At 43.9% G+C, this 25455-nt stretch overlaps 1 protein-coding gene across 2 annotated transcripts in view; it reads left to right on the forward strand.

Moving 5' to 3' along the window:
- The first annotated feature begins 785 nt into the window (after positions 1-785).
- LOC139540044 (nuclear factor of activated T-cells, cytoplasmic 3-like) overlaps positions 786-25455 on the forward strand; it is a 29512-nt gene continuing 4842 nt past the window's right edge. Inside the window, exons 1-12 of one of the 2 annotated variants that reach the window (XM_071343580.1) lie at positions 786-888; positions 1443-1680; positions 4035-4122; positions 4244-4316; positions 5333-7109; positions 11952-13143; positions 13532-13694; positions 17193-17392; positions 18163-18335; positions 19866-20006; positions 20383-20438; positions 20537-21599. In XM_071343580.1, coding sequence (XP_071199681.1) covers positions 7022-7109; positions 11952-13143; positions 13532-13694; positions 17193-17392; positions 18163-18335; positions 19866-20006; positions 20383-20438; positions 20537-21599 — 3076 coding nt within the window. In that variant the 5' untranslated portion in view covers positions 786-888; positions 1443-1680; positions 4035-4122; positions 4244-4316; positions 5333-7021. The remainder of the gene's footprint in view (positions 889-1442; positions 1681-4034; positions 4123-4243; positions 4317-5332; positions 7110-11951; positions 13144-13531; positions 13695-17192; positions 17393-18162; positions 18336-19865; positions 20007-20382; positions 20439-20536; positions 21600-25455) is intronic. The other variant, XM_071343581.1, reaches the window with a different exon arrangement.

Below are 25455 nucleotides of genomic sequence, written 5' to 3' on the forward strand. Positions count from 1 at the left end.
AGAAAGTTGTGAAGAGGGCACGACAACGCCTTTTCCCCCTCAGGAGACAGAAAAGATTTGGCATGGGTACCCAGATCCTCAAAAAGTTCTACAGCTGCACCATCAAGATCATCCTGACCGGTTGCATCACCGTCTGGTATGGCAACTGCTCGGTATCCGACCGTAAGGCGCTACAGGCGGTAGTGCGTACAGACTAGGTACATCACTGGGTCCAAGCTTCCTGCCATCCATGAACTATACACTAGGCGGAGTCAGAGGAAGGCCCAAAAAATAGTCAAAGAGTCCAGTCACCCAAGTCATAGACTGTTCTCTCAGTCACCAAGTCTAGGTCCAAAAGGCTCCTTAATAACAGCTTCTACCCCCAAGCCTTAAGACTGCTGAACAATTCATCAAATGGCCACCCGGACTATTTGCATTGACCCCCCCCACTTTGTTTTTACAATGCTGCTACTCAATGTTTATTATGTATGTATAGTCACCTTAACCCTACCTACATGTAAAAATTACCTCAACTAACCTGCACATTAACTTGGTACAGGCACCCCGTGTATAAAGCCTCATTATTGTTATTTTACTGTGTTACTTTTTTTCTTTTTTTAAACTTTAGTTTATTTAGTAAATATTTTTGAATTGTTGGTTAAGGGCTTGTAAGTAAGCATTTCACGGTGAGATCTACTACACCTGTTGTGTTCGGCGCATGTGACGAATACAATCTTATTTGATCACTGACGTCATCATGATTCGACCCTGTATTTTTCCGAGTTCCCAGTTGTCCTAAAAGCACCATAAATCCAGAGAATGCCAGACTGACGACAAAGTTGACGACAAAATTTGCCCACGAAGGACCGCCGCGCCACCTTCCTGTTCAAATGAGCACAGCACAACAAGGTGAGTACAAAAATGTCTTGTATGCTGCTGCATAAATTATGTAATATACCAGGGAGATATGTAGTTATACTGTAGCTAAGAAAGTAATACTAACGTTAAGTGTATGTTGTGTAGTAAGCTTTACATGCTAAAATCGCCACTGCTTACATGTTCTATGTTTTTGGCTGCTTTTGAAAGCAAAATACAAATTGAGAACAGTATTGGCATTGTTGAACTCGATTTTCATTATGTCAAACTAGGACTGATGGTTTGGTTACCACGGCAACTACTGTAGCTATCTAGTAAACTTGCTAGCTACTTCAGTGGATGTTAAACACATTTCTACCGGCAAATTAACACATTTCTAGCGACAAATGTGTTAAAGTATAGCCATGGTATAAAAGGGTAATCAACTCAGGGGTCTATGGAAAATAATAGAATTCCTTGGAAGGACAGTTGTACCTCGCTAACGTTAGCTGTTCTTGGAACACACCTTCCGTGTCTTTCATTATTTTCCATAGAATGCATAGCCCATCGTTGATTATCCCTTACATAACTTATGTTTGTTTTTTTAGGTTCGCCTGGTTTATACACAATATACAGTGAGGTATGCAGCACACAACACACCAGGGACTTATTCAATGGAATTATTATATTTAGAACACATTACTCTTATAGTGGGTATACCTGTTCTATGCGGTATATTTCGATACTGAGTCGGCTAGGTTTGATGACCCAAGGAAATAGCGAGTCAACACGCGTCTTTGGAAGCTTCTAATGAAGACCACTGCAATGCACTTTCTGTAAATGACGGTGAGTTATTTTAATTGTTGATTAAAACTTCATATCGTAAGTGCCAGATGTGTGTCCTCCAATTATTTTACGAGCAATATATGCCACTCGCTGTTTATTATCGACGCGTAGTCACTACACCCCTACCTACATGAACAAATTACCTCAACCTTTACCCATGCACACTAACTCGGTACCGGTACCTCCTGTATGTTATTGTGTTACTTTTTATTATTATTTTTTATTATTATTATTTTTAAACTTTAGTTTATTTGGTAAATATTTGCTTAACTCTTCTTGAACTGCACTGTTGGTTAAGGGCTTGTAAGTAAGCATTTCACGGTAAGGTCTACACCGCATGTGACAAATAATGTTTGATTTGATTTACACGTTTCTCTAGTTGAACGCAAGCAAACTGCTACAGCACTATGGAAGGCCAAGAGTTTCAAATCGTCTTACTCGTAATTATCATTTTTCACTTCCTTTTTTCTAGTGTCAAATGTCATTTATTGTACACGTGATTTTTTTCACGTGTGTTTCCAGGCGATTTGAACACTTGTTTTGGGCATTTTTACGCACGTTCATTACACCTGTTCATTGTGCATTTGTGACTCACCACCTGGATTCGGTCTTATGTAGCAACATTTTAATTTATTTTAATTTTATTTTTTACATTGGATAAAAGTAGAGACTCAGAGCTACAAAATTGTATATCATACACTGCATTTGAGGAAACAATGGGAAAGTAATTCTGCTTTGAAAGTTGATCAACTTGTAAACCCTCCTTTCAGTGTTTTGGTACTACTATTGAGAGCCCTTCTTTGTCTACACCCATTCAGCATTGTTCACACCTTCGTAAGCCTTAGCCCCACCCATCTCTTTAAGGGTTGATCCATGTGTTCTGTACTAACCTGCCAGCTACTTCCAGACATCTAAGAGACAGAGAACAGCTCACTGAACATTACTCGCCCTAGCAGAGCTGGTTAGGCTGTTATGTTATCCAGAGCGTTGGTGACTGCAACAGTGCTGTCAGATTGTCCGCTCATAACTTCCTAGCGTTTTGCGTTCTAAGTGCACACTGGACGCTCTGGCGAATAATTAGGGTTGTTCCGAAAGCTCTGACCTCACAACGACAGTCAAGCACCCAAGCTAACTGGTTAACATTGGCTAGCTAAACTCAGCAAAAAAAGAAACTTCCTCTTCTGTCAACTGTGTTTATTTTCAGCAAACTTAACATGTGTAAATATTTCTATGAACACAAGATTCAACAACTGAGACATAAACTGAACAAGTTCCACAGACATGTGACTAACAGAAATGGAATAATGTGTCCCTGAACAAAGTAACAGTCAGTATCCGGTGTGGCCACCAGCTGCATTAAGTACTGCAGTGCATCTCCTCCTCTTGGACTGCACCAGATTTGCCAGTTCTTGCTGTGAGATGTTACCCCACTCTTCCACCAAGGCACCTGCAAGTTCCCGGACATTTCTGGGGGGAATGGCTCTATCCCTCACCCTCCAATCCAACAGGTCCCAAACGTGCTCAATGGGATTGAGATCCGGGCTCTTCGCTGGGCACAGGGACTATGGTGGTCTGGTTGAAACATGTAGGTATTACAGACTGGGTCAGGGAGAGGTTGAAAATGTCAGTGAAGACACTTGCCAGCTTGTCAGCGCATGCTCTGAATACGTGTCCTGGTAATCTGTCTGACCCCGCTGCCTTTTGAATATGAACCTGTTTAAAGGTCTCGGCTACGGAGAGCGAGATCACAGTCTTCCAGAACAGATGGTGCTCTCATGCATGGTTCAGTGTTGCTTGCCTCGAAGTGAGCATAGCAGGCATTTAGCTCTAGCTCGTCTGGTAGGTTAGTGTCACTGGGCAGGTCGCGGCTGGATTTCTCTTTATAATCTGTGATAGTTTGCACGCCCTGAAACATTCCACTCGCTCCAGAGCCGGCATAGTAGGATTCGTTCTTAGTCCTGTATTGACACTGGCTCATCGGAGGTCGTAGAGGGATTTCTTATAAGCGTCTGGATTAGTGTCCCGCTCCTTGAAAGCAGCAGCTCTAGCCTTTAGCTCAGTGCAGATTAGAGCCCTGCACGGGCATGAATTTTAAGCCCAAGCTTTACCCATATTTTGATTCGTTAAACACTTTTTTGGTTACTACATGATTACATATGTTATTTCATTGTTCTGATGTCTTCACTATTATTCTAGATTGTAGAAAATAGTACAAATAAATAAAAACCCTGGAATGAGTAGGTGTGTACAAACTTTTGACTGGTACTTTATGACTTTTGACTGTAAATATGACATATTGTACATATTATTATGACTGTACATATTATGACAGTAGTGTGATGTTTGTGTGTTAGGAGGGAGTACCCTGGCGAGTTTAGCCTTAAGATATTCCTGGTAGAGTGGAGACGCAAGAAGAAACTGGAGCAACCACGATATGAGATGGTAAGTTGACCACTTTATATTAGCCATGGTCTTACAACATACAAGCTGTCAAAACCATTTATGTGTAGTGTTGATATGTGCGTTTGGTTTCTAACAATGTATTGTGTATGATGTTTTCAAGTACAGCGCTCTCAAGACCGGGCGTTCCAATCCATAGTTACAGTGACGGAGAAAAAGTACAGATCCACTCTGCGGTGAGTTTAAACAGTGCCTTCAGAAAGTATTCATACCCCTTGACTTATTCCACATTTTGTTGTGTTACAGCCTGAATTGAAAATGTATTAAATATATATATTTTTTTTTTACCCATCTACACACAATACCCTATAATGACAAAGTGAAAACATGTTTTTAGAAAATGTATTGAAAATATATTTGGAATGTCAGCATGGTGGTGGCAGCATGGTGTTGGCCGCATCATGCTATGGGGATGCTTTTTAGCGGCAGGGACTGGGAGACAGGTAAGGACAGGGGGAACAATGAATGGAGCCATATACGGGCAAATCCTCAATGAAAACCTGCTTCTGAGTACAAATGACCTTAGGCTTGCGGCGAAGATTTACGTTCCAACAGGACAATGACCCCAAGCATACAGCCAAAGCAGTGCTAGAATGGCTTCAGAACAATAATGTGAAAGTCATTGAATGGCCCACCCAAAGCCCAGACTTCAATCTCATTGAAAATCTGTGGAAAGACTGGAAGAATGCTGTTCAACACTGCTCCCCATCAAACTTAACAGTGCTTGAGAAAATCTGCAAGGAAGAATGAGGGGAAAAAATCCCCAAATCCAGATGTGCAAGTGCTTCTACAGAGTATTGACTCAGGGGTTTGAATACTTATGTAAATGAGATTTCATTTTCAATCAATTTGCACACATTTCTAAAAACGTGTTTTCACTTTGTCATTCTGGGGTATTGCGTGTGGGTGGGTGAGAAAAACATATATTTAATCCATTTTGAATACAGGCTGTAACAACAAAATGTGGAATAAGTCAAAGGGTATGCATACTTTCTGAAGGCACTGTAGTGAATGTGTTAGTCACCCAGGGAGTGACCCAAGTTAAACCCTGTGAATGTAATGCTTGATAACACTGTTATAATAATGCATATTACGTAACGATGCTATAATAATGCTTAATAGATGCATTATTAACTCATAATAATGCTAAATGACTTAACACAACACTTTCTCTTTTATTATATCCATGCAGGGAGAAGTCAAAGAAATATGCAGAGCAGGCTGCTGCTATAGTATGTCTACGTGTTCTGGGACTGCCAGAGGGGCGGACGGGTGAAGAGTACTCTGGGTTGGTGGGCAAGAGAAAGAGGGAGAAGAAGAGGAATGAGAAGCCAGATGACGAGGACACCACTGTAGAGTATGGAGCCAGGAAAAGACCCGGCTAAAATTCCAAAGGCGCAACAGCTGCGGAAGACATCAGGGCACCAGCTGTTCCAAATGGTGTACAGCACAAGACAAGCACAGAGTGATACTGCACTGTGTAAAATGACTAATGCTTTACGACCGCAATAAGACGGTATGCTCCTTTTATATTAAATGGTGGCGGATTTGCAGCAGGGGTCAGCTCTTGCCAGGGGGAGTGATTGATACAGTAGCGGCCATATTGTTGTGAGTTTGAGACATTGCCTACAAGAGCAGCGTACAGTGAGTAACTGAGATATTCTGTCAGCTCCCGCCCCAATAGTCAAACATCAATCAGCATGAGGCGTTCAATGCTATTTATTTTCCCTCCTGGATTATTTTGTTTTTAGACAACAAGCATGTTTGGTGTTTGTGTGAAGAAGGCATGCTCTACAGGGGATTAAGAAACGTCCCTATTCTTAATTTTTTTTTTTTTTTAATGTTTTGATTTGATAACCAAAACTATTATTTTGATTTGTTTATGAAAAAAATGGTCAAATACGTAACAAGACAGTATGGCAGTCAACTTGAAATCACACATTCTCCTTATGCTTGCAATACTGAATGTTTTCTGCTGTAAAGTCACGATAGAAAACCACTTATCAACTTTCAGCACCACATCATATTGACCAGAAGCAAGGTAATTATTGGTTATGTTTTATTGTTATTGACAGAAGTGTATGTACTGTGTAATAAAAGGTGCCAGAGGAGGGCAGTACAGGAGCTGTATAAAGTTAGTTAGTATTCTCAGACAGTATTTATTGTACCATTGTCTTCTATGGGGCTTAACACAATTGTTGAAAACGTACTTTTTTGCAGTTTTCATCCTTATAAAGTGGTTGTTGCTCTATCATTGTTAAGCTATAAAGGTTTATGTTTTGATTGTAGTATGAGTGGTGTGTCTGCTGTTGGTTCACGGATGGTTTCTTTGTTTTTAAAACTGTTTGCTTCTAATGAGATAAGTATTCGTATCGTTGATTGATTGCAGTCTCCAGAAATACATTCATTGTCTTGCCACGTGATTTGATACTGTAACATTGTCTAGTAGCTTGTAGGCCTACAGTACTCTCTCACCAGCTACTGTACGCGGGGTGATGCCGGGTGTAGTATTTTGCTGACGTCATGAACGGAGCTGTCTGTAATGCTTTGTTTGTAATGTGGAAGTTTGGAGTAGACTACTAGCCTACTTCATCAGTCATCAAGAGTAACTACGGTCGAACTATTGTCTATGCGTCTTTTTTAGTCCGAGAACTGAACTGGTGAAGTATCAAGAGAATATAATATAATCGTAATAAATGTCGACTGGAGAGGACACGCATTTAGGAATCGCTTTAGTTATTTACAACTTCGGATAGGCTTCTTGTTGCTGTTTATAGTGTAAACTAAAATAATTTCCTCCTGTTGTATCGTTTACCTTTTGAATCCAGTTTTGAAACAACCCAGGAATAAAGAACTGTAAAGAACCGACTCGTAAGACCGAATGACTACTGTAAATTGTAGCGGCAATGAGGAACTGGACTTCAGACTTATTTTCGGAGAGGACGAGCAACAACAGCTAGGCCCCGCAGGTGAGTTTTTAAAATTTTGTTTTACAATGTATCCGTATTCCACAAAGCCTTAATAGAATGTTACAAAGTTACCCATTTGGTGCAAATGTTCTGTTTGTTTCGCCTTGGCTAGATTGCGGTATCTGGTCATAGAGCCGAACCACGACTGTAAGGCTGCATTCATTGACCAATATCAAATCATATTTTATTGGTCACATACACATGGTTAGCAGATGTTAATGCGAGTGTAGCGAAATGTTTGTGCTTCTAGTTCCGACAATGCAGTAATATCTAACAAGTAGTCTAACAAATTCACAACAACTACCTTATACACACAAATGTAAGGGATGAATAAGAATATGTACATATAAATATATGGATGAGCGATGGCCATGCGGCTTAGGCAAGATGCAGTAGATGGTATAGAGCAGTATATACATATGAGATGAGTAATGTAGGATATGTAAACATTTTTAAAGTGACTAATGATACATTTATTAAGTCCATTTATTAAAGTGGCCAGAGATTTGAGTCTGTATGTTGACAGCAGCCTCTCTATGTTAGTGATGGCTGTTTAACAGTCTGATGGCCTTGAGATAGAAGCTGTTTTTCAGTCTCTCGGTCCCAGCTTTGATGCACCTGTACTGACCTCGCCTTCTGGATGATAGTGGGGTGAACAGGCAGTGGCTCGGGTGGTTGTTGTCCTTGATGATCTTTTTGGCCTTCTTGTGACATCGGGTTCTGTAGGTGTCCTGGAGGACAGGTAGTTTGCCCCCGGTGATGCGTTGTGCAGACCGCACTACACTCTGGAGAGCCTTGCGGTTGAGGGCGGTGCAGTTGCCGTACCAGGCGGTGATACAGCCCGACAGGATGCTCTCGATTGTGCATCTGTAAAAGTTTGAGTGTTTTAGGTGACAAGCCATATTTCTTCAGCCTCCTGAGGTTGAAGAGGCGCTGTTGCGTCTTCTTCACCACGCTGTCTGTGTGGGTGGACCATTTCAGTTTGTCCGTGATGTGTATATCCTGAGGAACTTAACTTTTTACCTTCTCCACTACTGTCCCGTCGATGTGGATGGGGAGGTGCTCCCTCTGCTGTTTTCTGAAGTCCACGATCGTCTCCTTTGTTTTGTTGACATTGAGTGAGAGGTTATTTTCCTGACACCATACTCCGAGGGCCCTCACCTCCTCCCTGTAGGCCGTCTCGTCGTTGTTGGTAATCAAGTCTACCACTGTAGTGTCGTCTGCAAGCTTGATGAGTGAGTTGGAAGCGTGCATGGCCACGCAGTCATGGGTGAACAGGGAGTACAGGAGAGGGCTGAGAACGCACCCTTGTGGGGCCCCAGTGTTGAGGATCAGCGGGGTGGAGATGTTGTTTCCTACCTTCACCACCCGGGGGTGGCTTGTCAGACAGTCCAGGACCCAATTGCACGGCCTGGGGTCAAGACACAGGGTCTCGAGCTTAATGACGAGTTTGGAGGGTACTATGGTATTAAATGCTGAGCTGTAGTCAATGAACAGCATTCTTACATATGTATTCCTCTTGTCCAGATGGAATAGGGCAGTGTGCAGTGTGATGGCGATTGCATCGTCAGTGGACCTATTGGGGCAGTAAGCAAATTGGAGTGGGTCTAGGGTATCAGGTAGGGTGGAGGTGATATGCTCCTTGACTAGTCTCTCAAAGCACTTAATAATGACAGAAGTGAGTGCAACGGGGCGATAGTCATTTTGTTCAGTTACCTTAGCTTTCTTGGGAACAGGAACAATGGTGGCCATCTTGAAGCATGTGTCGGCTATTGTAGCCCTCTACATAACCTAGGCTATCAATTGAGTAGCCGAATAAGCCTAGAGTAGCCTACAGAATAAGTTGAATAATAATGTACTTTTTATATCTTTAAATGTTAGGATTAAGTTCTAACATAAAATACCACACTAGTATTTTATTATTGTACTGTAATCAATGTGCATAATAACCAGTGACGATTTTTTTTACACGCATGCCAGCAATGCATGCCACAATACTAAACAATACATTCATTGCATTATAACGATGACAAACAGTGCCCACAAACTGTTAGGGCCTACATAAAGCTGTCCCAACACCTTACCACTGCTACACCTGGCTATCAGCGGAGCCTTGTCTGGCAGCGAAACAGTTCATTCAGCCTCTTTTACTGCCTTTTAAAAATATAGCTGATATGGATGACTTGCTTAAACAAATGTGGTTTCTAATGACAATTGAGATGTACAAACTATGGCATAAGGGGACGACGAGCGGATAAGAGGCAATCAGTAATATCGATTAAGACACGGGCGTAGTCAATAAAACTGTTTGTTCAGCACTTTTGAAATGTACAGCGACAGAATTCAGACCAAGTCACAACCATAGGATAAATAAAGGGGGCATATAAGCAGACAATGGAAGCTCTTACAATATTCGATGATGACATTTCTCTAAAACAGGCTATAGACTAAATGTGCACCACCAGGTCAGAACAGTAAGTTATGAGGTGAAAAGGGAACAAATTATTAGGGTGCGTAACATGTCCTAATAACAGCTTACTACACAACATACACTTAGTATTACTTTCTTAGCTACAGTTTTCATATCTCACTGGCATATTACATCATCTATACAGCAGCATACAAAACGTTTTGGACTCACCTTGTTGTGCTGTGCTTACTTGAACAGGAATGTGGCGCGGCGGTCCTTCTTGTGGGCTATAGAAAGAGGCCCAAAATCCCGACTCGGAATTTAGAGTTGGATGACCAATTCCGAGTTTGCAGTTGTTTTGAATGTGGCAGAAGTCATGCTGGATTGACAGCATGGCCAATGTATTCAAACTTTTCTGGTCCATGGCGCTACCCCTTTTTTCGTGAGATCCAATTGGTAGTTACAATCTTGTCTCATCGCCGCAATTCCCCTACGGACTCGGCGAAGGTCGAGAGTGAAGCTGCACTGCCTCTCGACACACTGCTTGCTCAACTCGGAAGCCAGCCGCACCAATGTGTCGGAGGAAGCAATGTCAAACCACCACAGAAAGCACTGAGCTAGGCTAAAACACCTGCAGTTTGGAGCTGCCTTTCTCAAGAAAGCAAAAAAGAGACCATGATTGTATGCGGCTTTATTAACAAAATTATATATTTAGGATATGTGACACGTATTAATGCCAAAATGACATGCAAACAGAATATAAATATATATAATTATTATTATTATATTTTTTATTTTGTTATTTTTATATTAGCTTAACAGCCCTGAATGACTCATCGCCACTAATAATGACACACCAGACATCTTGAATGACATGGAGTTTATTACACAGTTGCATTTGATTATATCTAATCAGATCCTGGTCCAGTTTAAATTAGGATATATGCAAAATCTGAATGTCTCAATATACAGTATCACGGTGTCATTTGTAGAGTAAAACACTATTGTATTGACAACTGCCCATTTTGTCATTTGAGGGGTCTTGCGCAGAGATTTCAGGAGAAAAGCCTGGGGAAAGGGTCAAATGTCAGTGACATTGGGGTTTGTTTTGCCTTGGCTAGATTGCGGTATCTGGTCATAGAGCCGAACCACGACTGTAGGCTGCATTCATTAACCAATGTGTCGGCTATTGTAGCCCTCTACATAACCTAGGCTATCAATTGAGTAGCCGGATAAGCCTAGAGTAGCCTAAAGATTAAGTTGAATAAGAATTCACTTTTTATATCTTTAATATCTATTGTAATAGAAGAGAATAAAACATGATAGCCCTGTTTTCCATCAGCCTTTTCTCTTGTCTGTTTCCTTCCTTATTTCCAACTCCTGTAAATGGCACCCGCATCTCAGTCAGGCGCCAACACATTCTACCACTCAGCCAGAGGGGCCGCCGAGCCGGTGTTGCATCAGATAACGTTTATATTCATTACATTCATTTTGCAAATAAGTCGAGGCGAAGAGCCGTTCTTTTATGTGCTCCATATCGTGGTACACACAGCCCTTGGACATCTCACCATCTTTGCATTTTGTGTGCAGACCAGGCCAGAGCAGGACAGTGTGTGGTTATGTTTGTCCTTGTGTGAACTAGTGTAGACAGTAGGCTGTGGAGTTTAAAAGTATCGACACGACCACTTATCGCAGGCATTTTCCTGATATTGTTCATGAAGATAAGTAGCCTATACTAGAAAAATGTGAGGTTTGAGATTAAATAAGTTTGCTAATATGGGTAATTTGGACCATTGATGGCTACAATCATGAAACTAGTAGTAGTAGGATGATTTAGAAAAACATGGTGCACATGAATGTTATAAATGTATCATGTACAGATTCTATTACAATAGATATGTATCATTCTATTTATTGTTATGGAATAAATGCAGGCAATTTATCATGATATGGAATTTTGTCCATATTGCCGACCAGCTCTGGCATTTATGACAACATTCCCAGTGGGTTATGGATGACTAGTCGAGGCTGTCTGTGTTAAAGGATCGATCAAAAGAGAGAGTAGTCGATAGTGAGTAGTTGATCAGAGAATTATCATTTGTTTGCCTGTTATCTCCTCTCTGGAGTAATGCAGGGAGCAATGGCACCCTTTTTATCTGCTGCTGTATGCCCTAAAGACTAGACACTTTGCATTGATAATGAACCTCCCCCCCAATTTGCCTACACTCCTATCTAGAACCAAAAAGGGTTCTTCGGCAGGCCCCATAGGAGAACCCTTTGAAGAACCACATTTGGTTCCAGGTTCCCTTTCCAGAGGGTTCTATGTGGAACCCAAAATAGTTCTACCTGGAACCAAAAAGGGTTCTCCTATGGGGACAGCCGCAGGAGCCTTTTGGAGCACTTTTTTCTAAGTGTACTTTTTTTATACCCAGGTCCAGACCCTGGTGACAGCACGCCATACTATACCACCCAGTCTATGGTCAATCAGCCTATTGGCCAGGTCCAAGACTTACAACAGAGCCAGCAGCACCATCAGGCTGCTTCTCAACAAGCTCCTCTCCAAACCTACGGTAACTACCACCCCAGCTCCAGCTATGAAGTTCACAGTTCCAGATACTGTCCCATGGGACACCTCCCCAAGGCTTTCGACTGCCCAAGCATCCAGATCACATCTATCAGTCACAGTCACCAAGAGCTGGGCTCCAGCCAGGATGCCGTGCCCATCAGTGGGGCAGACGGCGGGGGGGAGTGCGGTCGTGAACGGTCCTGGTCCAGGGATCACCTCTACCTACCCCTGGACCCCTGTTACAGGGACTCATCGTCCCTGAACCCTAGCCCTTGCAGTAGCCTGTCCTCCAGGAGCTGGCTGTCCGAAGTGTCCTCCTGCGAGTCCTTCTCGCACGTTTACGACGACGTGGAGGCTGAGCTGAACGAGGCGGCCGCCCGATTCACTATGGGTTCCCCGCTGGCCTCTCCCCTGGCCTCCCCTGGCTGCTCCCCACAAGGCCAGGCCGCAGGGGGATTCGGGGTAGAGCTGTGGCAGCAGCAGTACTTCATGAACACCCACTCCCTCTCGCCCCACCAGTCCCCTCGCCAGTCGCCCCGTCAGTCCCCCTGTCACTCTCCGCGCAACAGCGTCACAGACGAGAACTGGCTTAACCCGCGCCCCACCTCCAGGTCCGGCTCAAGGCCCACATCACCTTGTGGGAAGAGACGACACTCCAGCGCAGACGTCTATGGACAGGGACCTTCCCCCACCCCATCCCCTCATCAGTCCCCCTGCCCCACCCCCAGCCACTCTCCCAGGGGCAGCGTAACAGAGGACACCTGGGTGGTTGGAAGCCCTGGTGCCATGGGGGCCCTCCTGTACAACCTCCCTGAGGTAGACGTTCCCTCCAAAACCAGGAGGACCTCTCAGCAGGCTCACATGGGTCTACTGCATGGACAGGGAGACTCAGGGCTGGTGCCCGAAGACCAAGGAGTCGTGTTGCCTTACCTGGACTCGCCTGCAGATGAGTCTGGGTCTACTCTAAAACAGGATGGCCTTTTTGAAGAACTTTTTCTCTCGGTTCCCTCACACTTCACCTGGAACAAACCCAAACCTGGCAACGCACCCCTTTTCAGGTTTGTTATTCATAATTACATAAGCATCAATTCTCACGTGTGCTTCATCATGCTAACCACCAGTTGAACACTCTCATTTCTGCGATCACTCAGCATGGTGCAGACATTGTACTACCATAGCAACCCTAGCAAGGGCCAGGAGATCATAACTAGAGGTGAAGAACAAGATACCGACCCCTATGATTTCTTAACACCAAATCTGAATGACTGTATGTTTATGAGAAATAATGTCTGGGTTGTAGTCGTTAACGCACACTGTAGCAAACATTCTTGAAATGGAAAATTAGCATTTCTTATTGGGCAAGTTCAGGTAATCCCTCCCTGTTTCAGTCTGTTTTCTTCCATTTGCTGCCTAAGTAATATGACCCTGTGTTGCCTTCCCACCCAGGACCTCATCCCTACCCCCACTGGACTGGCCCCTGCCTAGCCAGTTTGGCCAGTGCGAGTTGAAGGTGGATGTGCAGCCACGGGGCCACCACAGGGCCCACTACGAGACAGAGGGGAGTCGGGGGGCCGTCAAGGCTGCCTCAGGAGGACACCCTGTAGTCAAGGTTAAGAGAAAGTCTTTCACAACCTCATGACACCAGACCTGGGTCCAAATAGTATTTGCACTTGTAAAGCTCAATCTAGCACAGCTAAAGTATTTAAACACATACTATTTGAATCGAGGTCTGCATGACAAAAGTACAGTTGAAGTCTGAAGTTTACATACACCTTAGCCAAATACATTTAAACTCAGTTTTCACAATTCCTGACATTTAATCCTAGTAAAATTCACTGTTTTAGGTCAGTTAGGATCACCACTTTATTTTAAGAATGTGAAATGTCAGAATAATAGTTGAGAGAGTGATTTATTTCAGCTTTTATTTATTTCATCACATTTCCAGTGGGTCAGAAGTTTACATGCACTCAATTAGTATTTGGTAGCATTGCATTTAAATTGTTTAACTTGGGTCAAACGTTTTGGGTAGCCTTCCACAAGCTTCCCACAATAAGTTTCCCGCTCAGCCCAGTCAAAACTGTTCGCTGCTCTGGCACCCCAATGGTGGAACAAACTCCCTCACGACGCCAGGTCAGCGGAGTCAATCACCACCTTCCGGAGACACCTGAAAGGAATACCTCTCTCCCCACCTCTTTAAGGAATACCTAGGATAGGATAAAGTAATCCCTCTAACCCCCCCCCCCCCCTTAAAAGAGTTAGATGCACTATTGTAAAGTGGTTGTTCCACTGGATATCATAAGGTGAATGCACCAATTTGTAAGTCGCTCTGGATAAGAGCGTCTGCTAAATTACTTAAATGTAAATGTAATAAGTTGGGTGAATTTTGGCCAATTCCTTCTGACAGAACTGGTGTAACTGAGTCAGGTTTGTAGGCCTCCTTGCTCACACACACTTTTTCAGTTCTGCCCACAAATGTTCTATGGGATTGAGGTCAGGGCTTTGTGATGGCCACTCCAATACCTTGACTTTGTTGTCCTTAAGCCATTTTGCCACTACTTTGGAAGTATGCTTGTGGTCATTGTCCATTTGGAAGACCCATTTGCGACCAAGCTTCAACTTCCTGACTGATGTCTTGAGATGTTGCTTCAATATATCCACATAATTTTCCTCCCTCATGATACCATCTATTTTGTGAAGTGCACCAGTCCCTCCTGTAGCAAAGCACCCCCACAACATGATGTTGCCACACCCGTGCTCACGGTTGGAATGGTGTTCTTCGGCTTGCAATCTTCCCCCTTTTTCCTCCAAACATAACGATGGTCATTATGGCCAACAGTTATATTTTAGTTTCATCAGACCAGAGGACATTTCTCCAAAAAGTACGATCTTTGTCCCCATGTGCAGTTGCAAACCGTAGTCTGGCTTTTTTATGGCAGTTTTGGAGCAGTGGCTTCTTCCTTGCTGAGCAGCCTTTCAGGTTATGTGAATATAAGACTCGTTTTATTGTGGATATAGATACTTTTGTACCCGTTTCCTCCAGCATCTTCACAAGGTCCTTTGCTGTTGTTCTGGGATTGATTTGCACTTTTCGCACCAAAGTACGTTCATCTCTAGGAGACAGAACGCGTCTCCTTCCTGAGCGGTAGGACGGCTGCGTGGTCCCATGGTGTTTATACTTGCGTGCCATTGCTTGTACAGATGAACGTGGTACCTTCAGGCTACCATTTTTTTTCTGAGGTCTTGGCCTATTTCTTTTGATTTTCCCATGATGTCAAGCAAAGAGGCACTAAGTTTGAAGGTAGGCCTTGAAATACATCCACAGGTACACCTCCAATTGACTCAAATTATGTCAATTAGCCTATCAGAAGCTGACATAATTTTCTGGAATTTTCCAAGCTGTTTAAAGGCACAGTCAACTTAGTGTATGTACACTTCTGACCCACTGGAATTGTGATACAGTGAATTATAAGTGAAATAATCTGTTTGTAAACAGTTGTTGGAAAGATTACTTGTGTCATGCACAAAGTAGATGTCCTAACCGACTTGCCATAACTAGAGTATGTTAACAAGAAATTTGTGGAGTGGTTAAAAAACTAGTTTTAATGACTCCAACCTAAGTGTATGTAAACTTCCGACTTCAACTGTATGTATAGAGGGTCTCTGTCGGCTCTGACCAAGAAGATCAATATGATTGCGCTAGACTTTATGCCTGGTTCACATAACAAGTTGTGTTTTGATAAACTGCTGTTTGCAATTGTAACCTCGAGGTGTCAATCAACGTGTGACATCCTGCGATATCGAAGGAAGTGTTCTTGTTACAACGAACTGTCTTGAGTGGGCGTTTTGTGCAATTACTCCCTCCCTGTTATTACTTGAATCAGACATTTGTTTAACAATGTTATCAGGGGTTTGTGACACTTGTTCATATATTAGGCTCAGTAAATATGGGGGGTGACGTAGCTTATGCAAACCCAACCAACCACAAGAGCACTGGCAGCCCTAATCTCATACTGTAGTTTCTCGCTCTCTTGCTCGCCTTCTCTGTAAACGACAGATACATGGTGAGCCTCAGACAGACAGCCTGTTATTGTAGCCCAACAGCTCTTCATTTAACACAGGAGCGTGCACGCATGTGTGTGTGTACATGTGAGCTTTATGTTCTGTATATTCAAGTCCACATCAAGCATTGCCTTGGAAGCCATAACTCTAGTAAACAACTAGACTGTGCTGCGACTCACTACGTGAGAGAGGAGGCATCCAAGGTGTATGCATTTAAACCCATGGATGGATCACAGCTCGTACTCTAGTTACTCCAAAGTGCTGCACATACACCAACAACTACACCCTTTGATCTCTTACCATTTTAAGTCGTATGTGCTTGGGGTATCACACTGGGCATCACACTGGGTATATCACCAGAGCGTATCACCTAACGTTTAGCAGAGCACTACTTGCCAGTGGGGCTGGAATACAATCCCTGGATCAGGGCTCAGAGTATCAACTAACATTGAGCAGAGCTCTATTTGCCAGTAGGACTGCAGTGGGACTGAACTACCATCTATGGATCAAGGTGCAGCCAGGCTGGAACAGATGCAGGCTGAGATAAGCAAAGCTTTATTAAGGCCTGGCTCTCATGTAATATATACCAGCTAGTTTATTTTGGGGTGGCTTCATTACTCTCGTGTTAAAGCCACACAGCTTCACACTCTAGTCCTCTGTAATGCCACAAGCAGTGTTTCCCTGTACATTACATCACGTAGGCGTGTTGGACATTCCTCAACCTCATGCTGGCTCTTCAGGGGCACAACACATTTTTGGTGACCTCAAATGGTTTCAATTGGGTAATTTCATTGCAGGCAATCCAGGATGTGAATTGCATAGTGCAGGTCACATTTTCGACATTGTCTGGGTGTATTGCGATCTGTACAGAGCATTGGCATTGGTTTGGCATACTGTTTCTAAACAGATCCAAACACAGTTATTCAAATGTACAGTGCAAAGAACAAGAGTGCTCATAAGAAGAAGTGAAACATGGTGCGTTCATATATTTGTTAATCAAATGCGGTAGAATGCTTATTTGATTTCTACGGCTTGGTGTCATTTACAGCTCCTTGGATACGACGAGAAGCCAGTCAACCTGCAGATTTTCATTGGAACGGCAGACGATCGGTACTTGAGACCACATGTCTTCTACCAGGTGCACAGAGTAACGGGAAAGACGGTGGCTACTGCTTGCCAGGAAAGCGTAATAAGCAGTACAAAGGTTCTGGAAATCTCTCTCCTCCCCGAAAACAGTATGTCCACCAGGTACTGGTCATAACCATGTCATATTTATGTTTTCAAAGCATCACAAGGCTAAAAGTAGAACATTTGGGCTTGTAATTTATTGGTATTATGATCTCAAATGTAAAATGGCTACCACTGTGAATTCTCATAATTTTTGAACGATTTAGAACAGATGATAGCATGTTAAAAATGGGAATGGATTTTCGTCTCAGAATAAGCATATTTCTACACCTAGAACAAATAGAAACAGACAGACCATAACTATTTTGTCAAGGACATGTGGCTGCCTTTCCATAATAGAAGAATCCAGGCATTATTTTCTCACACTATCTGATACTTATTTGTCACTATTCAACAAACTACATAACATCACAAAATGACGTGAAGAATGTGAACTATTTAAAGCATTATGGTCATTCTTTATTGAGGGCGGCAGGCAGCCTCGAGGTTAGAGCGTTGGGCAGTAACCGAAAGGTTGCTGGTTTGAATACCGGAGCCGAGAAGGTGAAAAAAAATCTGTTGCTGTGCCCTTGAGCAAGGCAATTAACCCTAATTGCTCCAGGGGGGCTGTACAATAGCACCCTGGCCATGACCCCACACCCTGAGGGTGTCTCAGGGGGAGTTGGGATAGGCAAAAAAGCACATTTCCATTACACACTTGTGTGTAACAGGAAAAATATAAGCACCCCCAAAAGTATGATTATTATTAGCTTACTGTAAATTTTCAAATGGAAATGTTTATATTGGCCTTTATAGAATGTTGTCTCATGCTTGTATTTCTCCCTCTACAGTATTGACTGTGCAGGCATCCTGAAGCTGAGGAACTCTGACATTGAGCTCAGGAAGGGGGAGACTGACATCGGGAGGAAGAACACGTGTGTGCGAGTGGCATTCCGTGTGTATATCCCTCAGCCCAGCGGCAAGGTCCTGTGTCTGCAAGCTGCCTCTATTCCTGTGGAGTGCTGTGAGTATCTTTATTCAGTAGGCCGGCCTACATACTGTAGTAATAGTACCAGTCAAAAGTTTGGACACCTACTCATTCAAGGGTTTTTCTTTATTTTTACTATTTTCTACATTGTAGAATAATAGTGAAGTCATCAAAACTATGAAATAACACATATGGAATCATGTAGTAACCAAGAAAGTGTTAACAAATCAAAATATATTTTATTTGCGACTGCACTTGAAAAAACGTTCAAAGTTCTTGAAATTGTCTGGATTGACTGACCTTCATGTCTTAAAGTAATGGACTGTCATTTCGCTTTGCTTATTTGAGCTGTTCTTGCCATAATATGGACTTGGTCTTTTACCAAATTGGGCTATCTTCTGTATACCACCCCTACCTTGTCACAACACAACTGATTGGCTCAAAGGCATTAAGAAGGAAAGAAATTCCACAAATTAACTTTTAACAAGGCACACCTGTTAATTGAAATGCATTCCATTTGACTACCTCATGAAGCTGGTTGAGAGAATGCCAAGAGTGTGCAAGCTGTCATCAAGGAAAAGGGTGGCTACTTTGAAGAATCTCAAATATAAAATGTACTTTGATTTGTTTAACACCTTTTTGGTTACTACATGATTCCATATGTGTTATTTCATAGTTTTGATGTCTTCACTATTGTTCTACAATGTAGAAAATAGTAAAAAATAAAGAAAAACTCTTGAATGAGTAGGTGTGCCCAAACCTTTGACTGGTACTGTACATGCTTTCAAAGATCCACATACATAATTCATACATAATTAGATCCACATACATAATTCATTTTCAAACTCATTCTGAGTTTTTCCCGATTATGGGACTTGACCAGAAATAATCTTTATTTATATAATCTATATTAAATTATTGGTATAATAATTAGTTAAAGGCTATAACTTGTGGCCAGAGCTCCTCTTAAGGATCAGACCCTTTTTTTCAATTTTCACCTAAAATGACATAGCCAAATCTAACTGCCTATAACTCAGGACCTGAAGTAAGGATATGCATATTATTGATACCATTTGAAAGGAAACAATTTGAAGTTTGTGGAAATGTGAAATTAATGTAGGAGGACATAACACATTAGATCTGGTAAAAGATAATACAAAGCAAAAGACATGTGTTTAAAAAAAATAAAATTGTACCATCATCTTTGAAATACAAGAGAAAGGCCATAATGTATTATTCCAGCCCAGGCACAATTTAGATTTTGGCCACTAGAATGCAGCAGTGCATGTGCACAGATTTAGACTGATCCAATGAACCATTGCATTTCTGTTCAGAATTTTGTATCAAGACTGCCCAAATGTGCCTAATTAGTTTATTAATACATTTTCAAATTCATAACTGTGCACTCTCCTCAAACAATAGCATGGTATTATTTCACTGTAATAGCTACTGCAAATTGGACAGTGCAGTTAGATTAACACGAATTTAAGCTTTCTGACAATATCAGATATGTCTATGTCCTTCCCTGTTCAGTATATGTAATAGTTAAATGTAATTGGCTTGCAGCCCAGCGCTCGGCCACAGACCTTCCCCAGATGCAGAGCTGCAGTCCCATCAGCTGCTTGGTCAGTGGGGGGGAGGAGATGGTAATTACTGGCTCCAACATATCCCACGAGTCAAAGGTCATCTTCCTGGAGAAAGGCCCTGGTAAGAGACGCTGACGCTGCCTTGACTTTATAGAATTCATAGAAAGGCTAGGGGAGAAGCCTGGTTTATCCTTTTCCCGAACCGTATTCACTTGGATATGTTCTTTCCAGCACCGTTCCAGCAACTAAGCCTTGCCTTGTGCGAGCCGGACCGGCTCACAGGAGCAAGAGCTCCTATGATCTCAGGGCGAATACTCTAACCACGAGTTCACCGAGTTGGTCCAACAACTATGGTGGTGCATAACCAGTTCAGCACAGTGCAGCTTTACGTGACTTGGCTCAGTAGTGTGAAAAGGGTATAAAAAACGATGCCAGAAAAGGAAAATATTTTTCCTTTAACACAACAGTGTGTTAATTGTGATGTTTTATCTCTCCAGATGGACGCACACAGTGGGAAGTTGACGGAAAAGTTATTAGAGACAAGAGTAAAAGAGTAAGTAGAAACCTAAATTACATTATTAAAGTTAGACTACATGAAATCGACCTCCCAAACCCTGGATGATAAATCATTTGGAAACATTCTCTTTCCAGTCCAGAATCGTGGTTGAGATTCCTACCTACCACAACACCACTGTGAGCTCTGCAGTCCAGGTGCAGTTCTACGTGTGCAACGGAAAGAGGAGAAGAAGCCAAAGGCAAAACTTCACATACTTGGCTGGTGCTTCTCCACACCATTATCCCACTGCCAGTGACCATGCAGTTGTGGCTCCTCGGGTGAAGCAGGAGCTCACCGACTCAACCTATCTGTCTACTTGCAACAATCTCCCTGGCCTATATCCAACCAGCAGCAAGCAGAATTCTTCTGACGGGGCCTTCTCTCAGGACAGGCCCTTGTATGGTTCCTCTGGTGGTCACCCTGTGCCTTGTGGTCCGCCCTCCCAGCCAGCATACACTCCCTCAGGCTCCTCGCCTCTTCAGCACTCCCCGCACCTCCACAGCTACAGTCCCAGTATGGGATACCAGCGGATAAGCCCTATGCATACACCTGATTCAATGCCACCCCCTCGGACAAAGCCTGTCTACCAGACCACACAACATAATGTGCCTTATAGTGGCCAGGCCAGCTCTCCCATGAGACCTGGTCCTGCCGCACTCCAGGTCATTCGACCTCAGTCTGCCCAGCCCAGGCCAGCTGTCTCCAGCCCTCATAGGGAAATGTACCAGAGCCTCATTGGACCTGATCTCTCTGTCGCCACTCTCCAGTCTGCCAGAACCCACACCCAGAATGCAACCCAGCTGCAGTCTCTAAAATACCACTGTTCCCACTCAGACTCTGACCTAGCTGCTCTACAGGCTGAGTATAATCTGAGCTACCATTCTGACAAAAACTTGCCTGCTTCGTATTCCCCCACCCCTGGAGTAGCAGCAACCTGCTCCACCTCCCCGTTAGCATCAGCCTCCTCTGGGGGTCCCCTGAGGCACCTGTCCCCCAGCAGCGCTCAGGGGCTGGCCTCTGGTATCGACCCCCAGGAGTGTCCCCCGGAACCCCATTCCCTCTTCTCAAACGGCAGAGGGAGGGTGAACATCAAGCAGGAACCAGAGGAGAAGCTGCCTCTCAGCTCCATGGGGCTCCAGGAGATCACACTAGATGATGGTAAGAGGCTCATATGATACACTACATGGCCAGAAGTATGTGGACACCCCTTCAAATTTGTGGATTCGGCTATTTCAGCCACAACCGATGCTGACAGGTGTATAAAACAGAGCACACAGTCATGCAATTTTCATAGACAAACGCTGGCAGTAGAATGGCCCGTACTAAATCAAATAAAATTGTATGTCACATGCGCCGAATACAACAGGTGTAGCCCTTACAGTGAAATGCTGACTTACAAGCGCTTAACCAACAAACAATTTTTTGGTATTTTCTTAAAACAGCAAAGAGATAAGAAAAATAAATAATGAAGGAGCAGCAGTAAATAACAAAAAGCAGAGCTATATACAGGGGGTACCGGGTCAGAGTCAATGCGGTGGCACCGGTGTCGAGGTAATTTATGTAATTATGTACATGCAGGTAGGGTTAATAAACTTGGGGGGGGGGGGGGGTTGTAAATAGTCTGGGAAGCCATTTGATTAACTGTTCAGGAGTCTTATGGCTTGAGGGTAGAAGCAGTTTAGAAGCCTCTTGGACCAAGACTTGGTGCTCTAGTACCGGTTGCCGTGTGGTAACCGGTACTAGAGCACTAGGGTGGCTGGAGTCTTTGACAATTTTTAGGGCCTCCCTCTGACACCCCCTGGTATAGAGGTCCTGGATGGCAGGAAGCTTGGCTCTGGTGATGTACTGGGCCGTATGCACTACCCTCTGTAGTGCCTTACGGTCGGAGGCCAAGCAGTTGCCATACCAGGCAGTGATGCAACCCGTCAGGATGCTCTCGATGGTGCAGCTGTAAAACCTTTTGAGGATCTGAGGACCCATGCCAAATCTTTTCAGTCTCCTGAGGGGGAATAGGTTTTGTCGTGCCCTCTTCACCACTGTCTTGATGTGCTTGGACCATGTTAGTTTGTATGTGATGTGTACGCCAAGGAACTTGAAGCTCTCAATCTGCTCCACTACAGCCCTGTTGATGAGAATGGGGGTGTGCTCGGTCCTCCTTTTCCTGTCGTCCACAATCATCTCCTATGTCTTGGTCACGTTGAGGGAGAGGATGTTGTCCTTGCACCACGCGGGCAGGTCTCTGACCTCCTCCCTATAGGCTGTCTCATCGTTGTCGGTGATCAGGCCTACCAATGATCTGGCCCCCCTGAGGGGCCCCCGTGTTGAGGATCAGCGTGGCGGATGTGTTGTTGCCTACCCTTACCACCTGGGGGCGGCCCGTCAGGAAGTCTAGGATCCAGTTGCAGAGGGAAATGTTTAGTCCCCGGATCCTTAGCTTAGTGATGAGCTTTGAGGGCACTATGTTGTTGAACGCTGAGCTGTAGTCAATGAATAACATTCTCACATAAGTGTTCCTTTTGTCCAGGTGGGACAGGGCCGTGTGGAGTGCAATAGAGATTGCATCATCTGTGGATCTGTTGGTGCGGTATGCATATTGGAGTGGGTCTAGGGTGTCTGGGATAATGGTGTTGATGTGAGCCATGACCAGCCTTTCAAAGCATTTCATGGCTACAGACGTGAGTGCTACGGGTCGGTAGTCATTTAGGCAGGTTACCTTAGTGTTATTGGGCACAGGAACTATGGTGGTCTGCTTGAAACATGTTGGTATTACAGACTCAGACTGGGAGAGGTTGAAAATGTCAGTGAAGACACTTGCCAGTTGGTCAGTGCATGCTCGGAGTACACGTCCTGGTAATCCGTCTGGCCCAGCGGCCTTGTGAATGTTGATCTGTTTAAAGGTCTTACTCACATCGGCTGCATAGAGCGTGATCACACAGTCATCCGGACCAACTGATGCTCTCGTGCATGTTTCAGTGTTACTTGCCTCGAGACGAGCATAGAAGTTATTTAGCTCGTCTGGTAGGCTCGTGTAACAGGGCAGCTCTCGGTTGTGCTTCCCTTTGTAGTCTGTAATAGTTTGCAAGCCCTGCCACATCCGACGAGCGTCGGAGCCGGTGTAGTACGATTCGATCTGAGTCCTGTATTGACGCTTTGGCTGTTTGATGGTTCGTCAGAGGGCATAGCGAGATTTTTTATAAGCTTCTGGGTTAGAGTCCCGCTCCTTGGCTTCTGGTTGGTGTATGTACGTACGGTCACTGTGGGGACAACGTCCTCGATGTACTTATTGATAAAGCCAGTGACTGATATGGTGTACTCCTTAATGCCATCGGAAGAATCCTGGAACATATTCCAGTCTATGCTAGCAAAACAGTCTTGTAGTTTAGCACCTGCATCATTTGATCACTTTTTTGAAGAGCTCAGGGACTTTCAACATGGCCCCGTCATAGGTTGCCACCTTTCTGACAAGTCAGCTTATCAAATTTCTGCCCTGCTAGAGCTGCCCCGGTCAACTGTAAGTCCTGTTATTGTGAAGTGGAAATGTCTAGGAGCAACAACGGAAAATGGAAATCAACCAGAAAAAAAGATCACTTTATAAATAGTTTTGTTCAAGAGACTGTTCCAGTTAATATTTCATTGTCTGAGAGACCCGATCATCACCCCGTTTTAAAATCCCCACATAAAATAGCTTTTTCTTAGATGCTGTGTATACATTTATCACTGTTATTTTTGTTTCCTCTAAAGAAGCAGTCCAACATTAACTAATAGATGTCTGCAAAGGCTAATATTCTAAGCTCATTTTAGATTATTTGCTTACCTTCTACTGGGAACTTGGTTTCTCATTTTTCTTTTTAACTTGGCTTTGGATTGAACTGCGTTTGGAAGTGTAAATGGCGCTTCACTCCACCTGCTTGAGCTGTGGGGGTAACGCTGGCGGGGAAAGGGAGCAGGGGTTGGAAGGAATCTGTCTCTCTTTTTCAGGGGTCGGGGGATCAGTACTGAAGTCTGACTCGTTCGCGTCCTCAAAGGACTCTTCTTCCTTGCTCTCACTGCAGCTTGACCTGGAGGATTGGATACTCTCGCTGACACCTTCCTGGGAGATCTGGTCGCCTTCACTTTTGTATTCAGCTCCCTCAGCTTCTCTCGCATTCACTGGCACCTGCCTCTCAGCTGTGCTCGAACCTGTAGTGGTGACCTCGCGCTCTGCCGTGGCGTGGTGGATGGAACTAACTGTTGGGGTCGGTAGCTCTGTCTCTTCCGGCTCTTCCTCTGGGCTGGATTGGGGACCAGCCCTTGCTTTGTAGGCGTAAGACTGGGGACACTTGCAGAAGTCGTGGCCCTCTTTTCCACACAAGGTGCACTTGCTTGGAGACTCACAGTCCATGGATTTGTGTCCAAGGTCTCCGCATCTCCAACACTTCACCTCTGGGCAATCCTTGACATGGTTGTCCAGCCCCTGGCAGATGTAACACCAAGGGGTTTGTCCGGGATAGGAGATCTTACCATTGTATGGGTCAAGGGATATTGAGTTAGGGATTGTTATCGACTGCCCGCTTGTGGTTTTGCGCACTTTGTACTCCATACCATATCCCGAACTTATCCACCGGTTTCACTGCAGGTTGTAAAATAGTGCAACACCCATTTAGAAACAGTTCAATGTCATGATCTGGAACTCTTCCCGTCCAGAACTTTACAAAGACCATCTTTACGTCCAGCACAATGGAGGACTCCACTGTCCCGTCCTTGTAATTTGTGGCTGTCTCTTGAGCTAAATGGACTCCAGGAAGCGGCGTAATGGGGGTTCTTCCTTAAAGACGAGCTGTAAATCTCTCCTGTTCTCCTGTGCAATGAATCAGTAAACATCAACTGCACAAATCTAATTGGATTGGAATAAGAGTGTCTCTCTAACATAGTCGCAACTTGGTGGATCTAGATTGACGGTGTATTTTAATCTGGCCCAGTATTGACCAAAACCAGCGACATATGTCGACCACGGATGAGCCATACAGCTCTGACA

The sequence above is a fragment of the Salvelinus alpinus genome, chromosome 15, assembly GCF_045679555.1.
Source record: "Salvelinus alpinus chromosome 15, SLU_Salpinus.1, whole genome shotgun sequence".
Classification (NCBI taxonomy): Eukaryota; Metazoa; Chordata; class Actinopteri; order Salmoniformes; family Salmonidae; genus Salvelinus; species Salvelinus alpinus.